Source organism: Labrus bergylta, chromosome 1 (assembly GCF_963930695.1).
Source record: "Labrus bergylta chromosome 1, fLabBer1.1, whole genome shotgun sequence".
Lineage (NCBI taxonomy): Eukaryota > Metazoa > Chordata > Actinopteri > Labriformes > Labridae > Labrus > Labrus bergylta.
The window spans coordinates 25149951-25164705 of record NC_089195.1 but is presented as its reverse complement, the minus strand read 5'-3'; the positions used below and the strand labels follow the sequence as shown (position 1 = coordinate 25164705).

General features: G+C 39.4%; 1 protein-coding gene across 2 annotated transcripts; it reads right to left on the bottom strand.

The window, feature by feature from the left end:
• Positions 1-679: 679 nt before the first annotated feature.
• LOC109994923 (arachidonate 12-lipoxygenase, 12R-type) lies at positions 680-14044 on the bottom strand. Of its 2 annotated transcripts, XR_003809327.2 has the most exons (16): positions 13888-14044; positions 12708-12885; positions 8507-8711; positions 8182-8263; positions 7890-8012; positions 7630-7733; positions 7333-7499; positions 6542-6685; positions 6107-6310; positions 5769-5855; positions 4644-4813; positions 3784-3905; positions 3547-3647; positions 3294-3464; positions 2881-3111; positions 680-2266 (listed from the first exon to the last, which is right to left on the bottom strand). XR_003809327.2 is itself a non-coding variant. In XM_020648435.3 (15 exons), exons 2-15 carry the CDS (start codon positions 12858-12860, stop codon positions 2932-2934), a joined length of 2013 nt encoding a protein of 670 aa, XP_020504091.2. In that variant the 5' UTR covers positions 12861-12885; positions 13888-14044; the 3' UTR covers positions 2319-2931. The 2 variants fall into 2 exon arrangements, 1 of the variants encoding a protein (XP_020504091.2); XM_020648435.3 differs by lacking the exon at positions 680-2266 and having other exon boundaries at positions 2319-3111.
• Positions 14045-14755: the final 711 nt, after the last annotated feature.

Sequence of the window (14755 nt, the reverse complement as noted above, 5' to 3'; positions counted from 1 at the left end):
ATTTTACTGTTCTATTGATTTTTTAAATTTATCTTGCTACAATTTTAAATGTGCCTTTTGTGTATTCATTTTATTATCTTATCGCTTTTATGTCTTGTATTTTTGTTAGTTTTCTATCCATATGTTTTATTGTTATTTTATCAAGTTCTTATTGGTGTGCATTGGTCTCTCAATGATTTTTAAAACTGCTTTTTCGTCAGTCACTTTTTATGCAAAGCTAACTAAACAACTGCTGTAAGAAATAAATGGAGCCTTTTCTTTTACTGTTTTAAGATGGAAAGCATAAAACTGTTTATCTTTTGATAACAGCCACACGGATTTATGTTATTTTTCAATCATGTACTAAAAGTTCTTGTGATCCTGGTAGGCAATCAGACATTTTAAGACTTGACATATCTTTATTTCCCCTGGAAAAAAAGTCTGTCCAAATTCTCATCTCAGTGTTTTTATGTTTTGTTGTGACACCTTTCCTGTTGCGTGATATTTTGATTCAGACAGAGTTCAGAGTTCAAACCAGGATGCAGAGCTGCATTCTCACGCGCTCCTCGGTGCTTCCTTTAAAGCGTCATAAAAAAGAAGCTCTCAAATACTTTTTCACTACAAATCATACTCCATTCATTCATAAATGTTATAAAAAAAATTATATTTTTAAATATAAAAAAATAAAGATTACAATATATGGTTTTACATAATTATCATATTTATATACAGTACATACACATATATACACATACATAGACAAGAAACAACATACATAAATATAGGCCTACAGAAATATACACACATGCTTGTGTGCGTGTGTGTAATAACACCTACATACCCTTAAAGGTACAATATGTAGATTCCTCCGCCAGGGGCCTCTCATTCAATAATATAATAACAAAAGGTGACGTCGAGGCCAGCAGGGAATCATGGGAGTTCTCCCTGCTACCACAGCCCAGACAGGGTCCAGACAGAGTTCAGATCAGGAGGCAGAGCTGCATTCTCACACGCTCCTCTGCCCTTCCTTTAGAGTCGTTTCCCAGCCAGTATAGCTGTAATAACTGTAATTATATGTAGTGAATTACTTATACTAAAGGTACTGTGTCTGACCCCCAGCAAAGACCCGTTGTTACAAGTAACCCCAACATAAATAAAAAAGGCGTTACACACATACATTCAAATTCTACTGCTATGTGTATTATTTTTGTGTCTCCATAATTGACCTCTTAATGTCTTGTGTGTTTTCTTCTCACTGTCTTCACTTTTACTTAGAGAATAGAATACTATAAATTACTGTATATAGATATATAAACTGTAATGTAATCTTAAACATAATAAGATAATAAAGGGCAAACCTCCAGGTTCAAAATATCACCTATAGAGGAAGCAGTGACAAACAGCTTAAATCTTGAGTATTCAAACCATCTCTTCTTATATGACCACCTATGTTTTTCCACTTACACTACAGTAAGAAAAAATAATCACATAATCACTGAAGCTGAAATCTCTTAACTACTTCTGACCATATTTTCAAAGAGAAGCTTACACAGGGATTTTGTAGCTGGATCACTTCGTTAAATCTGTCAGGACAGCCCAACACTGACTGAATAGGTATATTTATTAAAGATAGCTCAATGTCTTTACATTTAGCCTCATAGATTGGGTTACACTAACACACCAAAGGTCTTAACTGAGCGGATACATAACAATCCTTAAGACAAGGTAGAGCAGCAGACGCTTTTGACCAAACCGACGTACATCAGAGAGTAAGTACAACACAAGCAAGAATGTAGGAAATGTCACAAAGTTCAAACCCAACAGCTTTAAGTCTGATTGGACACACAGGTGCTGACTGGCAGAGCACAGAGACGATGCATATTATCGACAGCTGTTCTTGAGGGTTCTAACCAGCATCAAAACCATCCAAAATATCGTCATCATTAAACAAAACCATCATCATGATTGTCATCATCAATATAATTAGGTGCGTAGGTGTACATGAATGAGCTGGGTCTTTAGCTTTTTTTTTAAAGGTGTAAAGAGACTCAGCAGATCTAATGGTGTTCAGTAATTCATTCCACCACCGGGGGGCGACAGAGGAGAGCGTAGCTAGAGACTTAGGTTGGATCCAATGCCTTTCATTGGCAGAGTGGATTTGGCGGGAGGGAGTGTAGACCTGGATGATAGACTTTAGGTAGGGAGGAGCTGCTTTTGGCGCTGTTTTGTAAGTAAGACCAGTCACGCTGCTGCATTTTGGATCATCTGCAGGGGCATGTTGGAAGACCTACCAATATGTGAGTCAAAGTGCAATTAAAAGTTACCAGAAATACATAATCCACCATCACCTCATTTTATTATTGCCAAAGTTATATTACAATTGCATGATAGTACAGAGGCACAAATGATTGACATAAAATCACAACTTTATGAATATTGAGGAGCAATAGAAAAGGTGAAACGAGATCAAGAGAGACTCATAAGCATGATAATTTTTAGAGTCACACCTGGCGGCGTTGGGTCAACAAGTGCATAGGTCTATGAGATTTGCCACTGATATGTTCAGATACAACAAAGAAAGAAAAAATAAAGACTATATTAAGTTAAACTGTTGCTAAAATGGTTGTAATGCAACTCTGCTCACAGTTAACACAGCTGTTTTTATGCAGAGGAAAGCTTACCTGAGTGTAAGAGTTGTGTCTGGCATACAAATGCTAAAAATTGATTAAGGGAGTTTGCCCAGTGGCAAAGTTGCCATGAGAAGGTTTGAAGTGAGCTTTACACAATCACAGTTCAAGCACAACATAAAAAGTCATCAGTATACAGTTTAAAGACTAACTAGGCTAATTAGGATTCCCTTATGAGGACGCCAACCCTCAAGGGATGAAAGAGATGCCTTACCAGCAAAATGTCCATAAAAAAAGTCAGAAAAGGGGATGTTCACTGCCATATTCAGATAGCCACACTGTTTTCCAGCAGTGCAGGGTCCATGTATGTGTATGGGACTTCCAGACTCTTGTTTCTGGTTTTGAGAACTGTGCTTAGAATTTCAAGTTGTCCTTGTAAGTCTTTGATGAGCTTGGAGGGAATCTCCTCACAGAAATGATCCTCTGCGAATTGTCCGAGAGCGACCTGACGAACAGGTAGCATGTGTTAGCGAGATAAGGAACCAGACATTAATACGAAAACAGTCATGGTGTGTTTCTTTTCGACTTAAACTTTCAGTATTACTGAATTTTGAAAACAGAGCCAAGTTATACTCCAAATATAAGCTTGATGGTTGTATTTGCTTTTGTCAAATCTTGTTCACTTACAAAGTCAGAGGACTGTTTGCTGAGTAGCCACAATGTAGACATTCCCTGAACTGTCACGTTGACGTCAGGGAGCGTTTGCAGCATGGTGGCCTCGCTTGTTGTCCCCTTGGTGGTCGGTGGAGCACGTTGCAGGGTCATGGGAGTGTTGGGCATCCAGCCACCATAGTCATACTGCAAACAACAAGTTATGGAGAAACGTTAGAAGAGTTGGAACGTTAGAACTATGTATATACAATATAACACAGTGTTGTACCTGTCCAGAGTTGACAGCTGAGTGCTGGCCTGAGCAAGTGAAAATCACCATGGTAACAAACTTGATCAATTCATCCACTGAGCTAAAACTTTGAGGGATTCCTGAAAATTCAATAAACAGCAACATTAAATATGTACAGGATAGTTAAGAAGAAGCCTTTTGTCTGACAAATGTTTAATGCATGGTAAATGATTTAGAATTAGGATTTTCTCAGTAAGAAACCATCTTTAACCACACCTGTGCACGACTGGGAGAGGAATCCGTGTTCATAAATGTCCTGAATCCACTTCTGCAGTTCAGAGTCCTGGTGAACCTCAGCGTCGGTTTTGTAGTAGTGGCAAAGCACTCCCTTCACAAACCTTTAAGAAAAGTAGAACTATGGTGAAATTAAACTGCAACATTGTGAGCAACTAATCAGGTTGTTGGCTGATGAGGGTCGACAGTTGACAGTTTTCTATCAGTACTTTGGCGTCCCCTAGAAACACTCTACTCACATTACAAAGAAAATTGCAATACTGTATGACCTAGCATCCTTCCTGAGATGCACGCTACTGTTGAAATCCTGCATACAAGCATGAAATACAGTGAAATGTTAGAAACCACAGCCAAGACTCAAAGATAGAGTTGTTTTACCATTTGTTAAAGGCTAGGGATTGGTTAGGTTTGTTGAGATTTTTGTTGAGACTTTAAATATTACTACTTATTATTGTTTTAAGCATTGTTTCTGCTGCCAGTTATTGCCTTTTTCTGGAGGAATCTTGTTTGTTTTGTTGGTTATCACTTTGACTTTCCAAACATCATTTGTTGAAGGTGGTGAGACCGGTCTCTGCAGAGCTGCCTACAACATTTCAAAACAGTCCATAGAGCTTGGCTCTATTCACATGTGTGTTTCTTTAATATGTAAAACACTTTTGCACTGTGGAGATGCATTTTTCTGGCATTAGCTTTGCATGGCAGAAGTTACAGGAATAAAACAAACCTGGACCCCTAAGTATTATTACAAAACAAAACTGTTTAAAATGCAGTAATGGTGATGAATCTTAGAGATCAGATTTAAGAAAAAGAAAATATATCTTTTATTGTGAACGGTTCATTACTTGTGGATGATATCCCAAAGCTTGAGTCCATCGTCTCTGTAGTGGTAGTTGGGCACAGATATCATCCCACGCTCAGTGATGTCGTCTGGTAAGCAGAGGGAGCTGTAGGTCATTGAAGACAGTGATCTTTTCAGGATTGTGATCATACCCTCTCCACCAGAAGCTGCAAACTAGGGAAAAGTCAAAATTGTATATATTTATAGATGTGTACAGAAGTATTCAGGACATGTAATGAAAAAACAGACATGCCACAACGGCCCAAAGGATATCCATGAGACAGACTTCAGATCCCTAAACGATGCTTATTTTAAAGCATGTACAATATCCATTACAACTATAACAATGGAAATGTGCAAAAGTTGGTCTCGGGCCTGTGTACATCATGACAGGCCAAATCCTCCACCTTTTAACACCAACAAATTTGGTTGTTTCGACCACCCTAATCTCCGTTGTAATCATAGGCTATTTTTGAATAGCTGCCTACTACATACTACTTTCAAACTCATACTGCGTTCGACAGTAGTATGTAGTATGAGCTAGTCTGTGGTTATTTTGCAGTATGCTAGGCCCGACTAAGCTGGTTTCCTTTTTGGAATGCAGAAGTAAAGAAAAGCCCAGCTGCAGGCAAACGCTGCTAACTGTGGCACCCACTTACTTAGTTGGAAAAAGCTGACAAGTGATTCATTTTGATTTTCATGATTTGAGAATCAAAAAAGATGTATGTCTGTGTGGTTTGGTCTGATTGTGATTATTTCTTTGCTTTGCATTGTGGGTAACAGTACGCAAGGAAGACTGGTCTGATGCATTCTCTGGATTTTTCACAAACCAGTATGACATCCTGGTATCTTTTGCAAACTGAAGATCTCGTATTTGTTTGCATTCTACATACTACTACATATTGCATGCATACTGCATTTTGGCCAAATCAGTAATTACTAGTAGTCTAGTAGGCAGTTTCAAAAACAGCATCATTTATGTTTTATGTTGTTTTTCCATTCACAACCAGTTTTTCATTGTTTAATTTGTGTTTTTGACCTTTGGAGTCTGTCTCTCTTGATGGAAAACATTTCAGCAGTTGCATTATGTTTGTCCATGTAGGCCACCATATGCTTGTCTTTTTTGTACCTTTGTGAAAACTCCAGTCTCAGATATTAGAGCAAGTCGAGCCATGAAGTTGATCTGCAGGGTGTAGCGAGTGTGAGGAATGAGGAGCTGAGGGGAAGATTGAACCCTGTTAGTTACAACATTACTTGCAAAATAAAAAATCAGAGGTAACAGATTCTTCTATCTCCACCACCACCAGTGTCTAGACTCCATAGGGGGGTATCCTATCCTGCTGTTGTCCTCATTACCCCTCTAAGTACATGATGGAGTCTAATCCCCAAAGACTTTGCACATTTATTTCCTAAATTGGTAAATAAATAGTTGTTCATTCTTAAGTCTCCTGATTGAATTTTATTTACCTTGTACAGTGGATGCACCATGGGCACATTGCGCAGCAGAGACACAGCAAACACTTCAGCCAGAAGATGAGTGCGCAGCAGGTGAACATTGAGCTGGTGTTCATTGAAATCTGCACTTCTCACAAAAATCTTGGCCATCAACCAGTCGTACTCGGAATCAGTAGGAAAAAAGATGGGATTGTCTTCTCCTGGAGTCTGCTTCAGCTGCAGGAGAAGTTACATTATTATGAATGATGGTGCTTCGTTTGAAAGAAGTTTAATATTTAAACATGTCAATCAAAGGTCATATATCACCTAGACAACAAACAAACTCAGTTAACTGATTAAATGCAGCTGGCAATCTCAAGTGTATATTCAAATGAAATTCATTTTGTTTGTTGCCAATCAAGTTATTTTCCAACTCAAACATTGTGTAAATTTGAAGGTCAGGCTAACCTGAATAGCGATTGGCATCAGCTTGTCATCTGGCGTTTTGTGGAGCAGAACGAGGGGAGCCATCAAGTACTGCTTCTTCCCGTTGATGGTGTTTGGTTTGACTCCATCCAATTGCTTGTAGTCACACAGGTATATGTTTCCTTTCTGGGGTAATTTTGGGCATAATTATAATATTTCAACTTTTGGCATGATAAGAAATGGAAATATGGAAAGCAAATCACATATTTAACATGTTACACATTTAAGGTGGTACCATGGGCCATACCAGGCCCATATTCCCCCGTTCTTGAACTGACCCCTGTTGGCCCTTACGGCTGTTTTCCTCCCAGCCAAACTGTGTCCCCACTAACATGCTTAGAAACCTAGTCCTCCTGGATTCCCGGATATACTTTGTGAGTTATTTTACCCAAGAGTATAAATAAAACAAACTCCAGTTCCTCTTTGTGCCTTCTTCAGGCCTAATGCTCTAATGTTCTGATGGTAGCAGCGTTTTGTTGTTGAATTTCTTTGCTGAAGTTGTCTGTTCTGATTTGGCATCTTTATATATTTGCAGTATCCTTGCTCTCACTTTTCGCAGCCCATTGTTTGTCATGAGCAGCAAGTTTCCGTTGTTGCTTGTTTGGGCTTTTTAAAATTGCATAGTTTTTGAATGTGCAGTCTGTTTATGTCACTGAAAATCTTTCAGCCATTGCATCGTGTTTACCCTCGTCGGCCACTGTTAGCTTCACTTCATTTCACACTTCATTAAAATATTGCTGTCAAGTGTCTGATCACACAAAAAGTCATTAGACCTGTATTTCTCCAGATAAGCATCCCCCACCACGGAGAAACACCATCTCATCAGTTACAGTGAAGTTTTCAGGCAGGGCTGAACAACGTCGGATCAAACTGGGGTTGACACCATTGAGATACTGGTAGCCAAAAAAAGCATCATCCTTCCAGTGTTGCTGGACATATTCTGAAATGACAGCAGGGTTTAACAACTTTGTATTCATTATTCAACAAAATGTCTGAATGTTCTTGAACTCTTCGTTACAGTTAGCAGGTTAAAATGGTTTAAAAGATTTTCCACTGTTTCAGAGTCTTACCTGATATGTCTGTTTTTTTGTTGCAGAAGACTTTTTTAATAGCGTTAATATCAGACCATTTCTGCTCGCAAGAAGACAGTCCCTTTAGTTGCAGCTCTGCAAGCCTAAGAAAACATGAAATGGGGGGCAAAAAGTACTACTACTTACTTGTTTGTTTAATGGCAGTTCTTAAAGCTGTAATGAATTTAGGCAGGTTCTGTAAAGACTAAAATCCTTCAGCATTTTAAAAAAATACTGCAAGATAACATTGAGGACCTCACCCAGCGGCTGCAGTGAGGGCAAATTCTTTAGTTTTGGTGAAAGAGAAGACAACCTCACAAGGCAAAGAGGAAGCGTTGTCTGCTTTCATGCAGTGAGGAAGTCCCTCTTTATAAACATCCCATCTGGGAAGAAAATGTAGAAAACACCGGTAAAGGACAGCACTTTAAACTTAAAAATAAAGAAGATTTTCAAAAAAGGATGAAGACTAAAATGATGCTTAACCATATTAGTGTCTTACTTTAATGATGGGCTTTGGTTTTATGGAATGCAGGATGTTATGCCTGAACTCACCTGTACAGTTCTCCTCTCAGCTTCAGCTCCTTCTCCCTGCTGTACTTGCCAAGATGATGATTGTCATCGATGATTCGTAGAGCTGAGGAAAATGAAATTACTTACCATTCCCTGCTTTCTGATGGTCTGGGTATTGTCAGACCATAAGAAAGCATATAACATTACAAATGCTGCTTGTATATTTTTATATTTTATTTTATCTTTACCTCATACGTTGCTACTGGGCTGTTTGTCACCAGCAAAATTTTGTTGTATTGCATACAATGACAATAAATCTGAAATCCAAATACCTATAGCCCTAATAATCAAGTACAGTTCCACCAACCTGTCCCTTCTCTGAACAGGTGAACCTCGCAACCAGCAATCCAGCGGTAGATGGGAAAGGTGTATATGTCACCTTCTGGGGATTTAACTTTGATCGTGTTGGGAAACCAGTTGTCTTCTGGAAACAATAGAAGAGGCTTTTTGTCAAGTTCAATCAGCACCAGCTTTCCAAGAGAGGTGGGGCAGCACACGGAAAATTTAGACTCCTGCATACAGACAAAGAGACGTTGAGTGAAGCTCTGTTTGCCCAAATCTAAATGCAAGTGTGCTTGCATTATGCTGCATTTATTGAAAATTGCAAAGAGACTTTATTGGCAACGATACAGAGACAGAAAAAAACAATTCAACACACTGACTTTGCTCCATTTCCTTCGATATAAATTGAAAATCCATCACACAGTTTACATGTAGATGATATTACAGTGATAATGTTCAACTACGGTCCATAATTGGTGTAATTAATTGATGATTCTTTTCAGTTATTTATATACTAAGGCTCTTCTAGGATGCATGATAGACTCTCATGAGGAGAGAAGAAAGAACATTTTAATTTAAATAATGATTGTTTTATCATATGCCTGTGTTGTTTCTTCTCCTGTTGTCTTTTAAAGTTACTGATAACATAACAATTCAAAAAGAAGAAACAATTAAAACCGCAAGCGGTGATGAAGGGCCCTCGCACCCCTGTGTATGTCGGGGTGTGTTGCGACCGTGGGAGTGCAGCAGCAGTGGAACGTGGCTAGGCAGCAGACCGTGCAGTCCAATTTGTGTAAAAGTCGTACTATGGTATGCTGAAATAGGCAGCGTAATGAAGATCACAGAAATTTTTGACGTAGAGCAGTTCAGGATGGCACTGTCATGATAGCTATGAAATTTGGAGGAAATTTAGCATTGTATATAGGATGTAGTACTTATTCTTTGCAGTAGGGGGTGCTATGGTTGAAGTTGACTATTGTAATGTCAATGTGTTCAGAGGCGAACCCTGATCATACATGTGAAATTTCAATCAGATCAGACAAAGTATATAGGATGTAGTACTTACTCCTTGCAGTAGGGGGCGTTATGGTTAAAGTAAATGATTGTTATGTCAATGTGTTCAGAGGCCAACCCTGATCATACCTGGGGAATTTTAAGCAGATACGAGAAAGTATGTATGATGTAGTACTTAGTCCTTGTATTAGGGGGCGCTATGGTTAAAGTTGAATATTGTTATGTCAATATGTTCAGAGGCCAACCCTGATCATACCTGGGAAATTTTAAGCAGATTGGAGAAAGTATGTATGATGTAGTACTTCGTCCTTGCATTAGGGGGCGCTATGGTTAAACTTTATTATTGTTTTGTGTCACTGTGTTCAGAGGCCAACCCTGATCATACCTATATAATTTCAAGAAGATCAGACAAAGTATATAAGAGTTACAGCCACTTCCTGTTTGATGGCGATGTGATTTGTGGACTTCCTGTTGAGTTTAGGGCGTGGGTTGAAGAGGCTTTTTTGTAGGTTTTGTCATGTTGGAAATGCATAGTAAAATTCAGAATTGTAGGTTCAACGTGCTGCAGGGGCTGAATGTTTGAAATACTGTAGGTGGCGCCACTGAGCCATTAAGCCACGCCGACTCACTTAAACGGTATAAGATGTTTGACTTTACTACCAGGATTATATGTATAAAGTTTCGGGACAGTACGACTATGTTAAGCCTGTGAAAAAACGACTTCCTGTTTGATGGCGAGCGACGCATCCGCATGGCGACAGCGTTGGACGTAGGCATTTGGCCTTGAAAGTGTTGTATGGCCAAGGTGTTAGCATGGTCCACACCAATTTTGAGGGGAAAATGAGCTACCGTGTAGCAATGGCTAACGCTAATTGAGAAGCAGTAACTTCCTGTTGTCAACAGGTGGCGCTGTGACTAAGCAAAAAATGTCAATCATGGATGTGTTCAGGGCGGGTCCCGTATCTTGTATGAAAAATTTTAATATGATTGAACACTAGATGGCAGAGATATAAGCATTTACTTTTTTGGCAAGTTGCCAAAACGCTCAAATAACTTAAAACGCACGCCACGCCCACGCCCTTTGACAAAATAACGTGCGGAACACAACGAGATATGCTGAGCCTGTCTAGAACACACTGACACTGAGTTTGCGCTGATCGAATGAGCGCCCTCGGGCAAGTGCGTTCAAATAGGAAGGCTGAAATTGGCGATTTTGAAATTCAACTGTAATTTGTGGACTTCCTGTCGGGTTTTTTGAAACGCTTTTTGAAAGAGGATTTTTAGTCCGTCCCGACAAGCTTAATATGCGTACCAATTTTCGTAAGTGTACGTGACAAAACCCTTTATGGGGAGGCCATTTTGAAAATTTCAAGGGGGCGCCACTGAGCCATTTTGCGAACTCCGTTTACGAAACCACCAAAATATCAAATTTTTCACGAGACCTGATGACCGTGGAAAGTTTGGTGAGTTTTCGGGCACGTTCAGGCTCTCAAAAGTGGCCGCAAAGTGGCGGAAGAATAAAAATAAAACTGCAAGCGGTGATGAAGGGCCTTCGCACCCCTCTGCATGTCGGGGTGTGTTGCGACCATGGGAGTTCAGCAGCAGCGGAACGTGGCTAAGCAGCAAGCCGTGCAGTTCGATTTGTGTAAAAGTCGTAGTACTGGCATGTTGAAATAAGCAACGTATTTAAGATCACGTAAAATAGTAGGGGGCACTATAGTTGAAGTTGACTATTGTTATGTCAATGTGTTCAGAGGCCAACCCTGATCATACCTGGGAAATTTGAAGCAGATCAGAAAAAGTATCTGAGATGCAGAACCGCCTCTTTCCAGTAGGGAGCGCTATGTTAATGGCATAATTGTATTAGGTTAGATGTGATCATGCCAGTACAGACATTGTTCATGTGAAATTTTGCGGAAATCTGACATTGTATATGGGAGAAAGTACTTATACTTTGCAGTAGGGGGCGCTATGGTTAAACTTTATTATTGTTTTGGGATGGTGTTCAGAAGCCAACCCTGATTATACCTGTGAAAATTGGAGCAGATCAGACAAAGTATATGAGATGTAGTACAGTGTCTTTCCAGTATGGGGCGCTATGTCAGTGGCCCAATTGTATTAGGTTAGATGTGAGCAGGCCAGTACTGAGATGAGTACTGAGAAGTGAAAATTTAATATGTGAGATTTTATATGGGAGGTAGTACTTGCAGTAGGGGGCACTATGGTTAAAGTTGACTATTGTTATGTCAATCTGTTCAGACGCCAACCCTGATCATACCTGGGAAATTTTAAGCAGATTGGAGAAAGTATGTATGATGTAGAACTTAGTCCTTGCATTAGGGGGCGCTATGGTTAAACTTTATTATTGTTTTGTGTCACTGTGTTCAGAGCAGAGGCCAACCCTGACCTTACCTCAGACAGAAGCTCAGACAAAGGCTGTTTTCGAAAGCGCATACTATACTACTAGTACGTACTGATTTGGCCAAAATGCAGTATGCAGTATGCAGTATGTGAACAACTGCAAGATCTGCAGTATGCCAAAAATACCAGGATGTCATACTGATCCGGGAAAATTGTACAGTATGCATCGGACCAGTCTACCTCGCGTACAGAGGTCAGAAGAGTATCAAAATGCCGGAGCGCAGCTGTTTGAACTCGTCGGTGGGGTTGACTGAATATCTTGCCACATTATGAACCAATAACAAATATGACATGTTCATATATTTATAAGTCTTACCACCTCAGATTTTCCTGCTTTGTAGACTGTACAGTGCATGTGCCACAGCTGGACAAGCAGCTGCAATTACAGGGTCCTTGGCTTGCTCTATTACTACAAATTATTCACTGCTGAGTAAAACCAGTTTAACCAGGGCCAAGCATACTGCAAAATAACTGACGACTGGCAGTCATACTACATACTACTGTTGAACTCAGTATGCAGTATACAGTATATACTGCATACTGATTTAGATAGTAGTATGTAGTATGTAGGTTTGTAGGTTTTGTCATGTTGGAAATGCATAGTAAAATTCAGAATTGTAAGTTCAACGTGCTGTAGGGGCTGAATGAAAAATAATAAGAATAAGGAGAATAATAAAAATAAAAATAATAATCGCTAGGGTTTCAAGAGGGTCCTCGGGCCCTAATAATCATAAAGGTATTAAGGAAAGTCAATCCACGACCGTGTAGTCGTGGATTGAGGACAGACTCACAGCTCCCAGGTAGAAGGTGGCAGATCCTTTAACGCTTGTTAGCCAGGTACGCTTACTCTCCCCTTCTGTGCCCACCAGCTTAATGAAGACATTGTTTGTGGTGGCTGCCTGAGCGAGGTTTGAATTGGATACAATCACTTTATACTTCACCATTTTGGCTTTGAGAATCAGATGAACACTGGTGGAGAAGACACAGAGATAATGACCCTATATGTAACTTTGAAAAAATAAACATGTGTAAAAAATTTTTAAAAAAATTGCAGCCTAGTATATACAGCAGGGGTGCCCAAACAGATCGACAGGTATTCGATGACTGATTCTCAGTCGATCGCGAGATGTTTAGTTAATATAAAATACAATTGTAAAATAAAAACGTGATTTCAATTTCATCTCATTGCAGTGTTTCCCACACATAGACGATACCTGAGTGGGGGGCCCAAGTATACTTCCGACCTGTATTTGCGTGCATGAGAGAGTGCGCGCGGGAGAGAGAGAGAGGGCGCGCGCGCAAGAGAGTGCAGGCACGCGCAAGGACGTGCGGGTAAATGTTTTACCAAAAAGTCATATATAGAAACTATGCTATGAGTATTAAGCGCATTTGATGTAGCTGCAGCTACTTTTCTCTGCTCCTCTCTGCTGTCATGACTGTGAGCATCGCGGGGGACGAGACACACCAACATACAGCGCAAACACACACACACACACACACACACACACACACACACACACACACACGGTCAAACGGTCTGCAGCTAACTTAACAAAAGCAACAACATCTCACAGCAGCCTGCTGTAGTCTGTGAACATCTCCACACTGATTAAAGTTGTTTGTTGCAAACTAAATTAAGGGGAAAAACATGTGCTATAAATACAAACATAATATTAAAATGTACCCTAAAATAAGAGTTTAAAAAAAAAAAGTATGTCGATATTGTGTTATTTTTTTACGACTCACAGAACTGTCATTTATTATATCTGAAATTATTTTCAGTTTGTTGTGTGCGTGTTAAATGTTTGTAGGCTACGGCTCACTATGTGGACTGGTAGATCTCGGCAGACGGGCAACTTTTAAAGTAGATCTTGGTTCAAAAAAGGTTGGGCACCCCTGATATACAGAATCTATTTAACTGACAGTAGAAGACTTCCAAATTGTTACCATTGAAATCTCAAGCCCTCTTACCTTACAGGTACTCTTCAGAAAAAGTTGTTTCCAGTGGCCACCTTACTTTTATACATACAGAGTAGTATGAATATGAATATATATCAGTAAAACTTCATCCTCCAGGTCTCAGCTTTACTCCACCCATTGCATTATGAGGAGGCGTTAACATTGGTTTGTTTTTTTAAAAACATGAATGTCATGTTGTAGACAAGTCCCACCCTGTGGACTTTGTATCCGTTCTAACTTGCATTAGAGGAAAATATTTAAATAATAACAAAACATATGTGAAAGTGTGCAGTACTGTTCCTGTTGTAGGTCTAATTGAAGAATATCTTCAGTATAGTATTATCAAAGTACAACATGAAGCATGTTACAGCAGGGACAGATAACAATGAATGATCTAATAATGATTTGCCATGTGTCAAATCTACAAAATGAATGATGGAATGCAAAAAATCAACACATGCATGTTGACAACTGGCAAAAAAACTGCCAGAGCTAATTTAGCAAAAGCTAACTAAACAACTGCTGCAAGAAAACAATGGAGCCTTTTCTTTTAGTGTTTTTTGATGGAAAGCATAAAACTGTTTTTATCTTCTGATAACAGCCACACAGTGGTGTTTTTATGTTTTGTTGTGGCACCCTTTCCTTTTGCGTGATGTCGTGCTCCAGACATTTCAAAAAGAGGAATACAGACATAAAAGAAAAACAATTAGGACAATACTCCAAAACTGTATATTAAATAGCCACACGAACGTTACGAGCAGAGGCTCTTCTTCAGCAAAAATTGCCTCTTACACCATGAAGAATATAATACGTTAAATATACAGTTTTGGAGTGCTGTCCTACTCGTTTTTTTCTGGATTTTTTTCGGCATTCAGCACCC

Bases quoted from the DNA above. Each gene is read 5' to 3' on its own strand.
- LOC109994923 (XM_020648435.3), bottom strand. From the start codon at position 12,860: ATGGTGAAGTATAAAGTGATTGTATCCAATTCAAACCTCGCTCAGGCA. The intron at 5,856-6,106 runs GTAAATAAAATT...TCTTCCCCTCAG, and splicing joins TGGTGCATCCACTGTACAAG to CTCCTCATTCCTCACACTCG. The intron at 3,648-3,783 runs GTGTGGTTAAAG...TTGAATTTTCAG, and splicing joins CCTCTCCCAGTCGTGCACAG to GAATCCCTCAAAGTTTTAGC.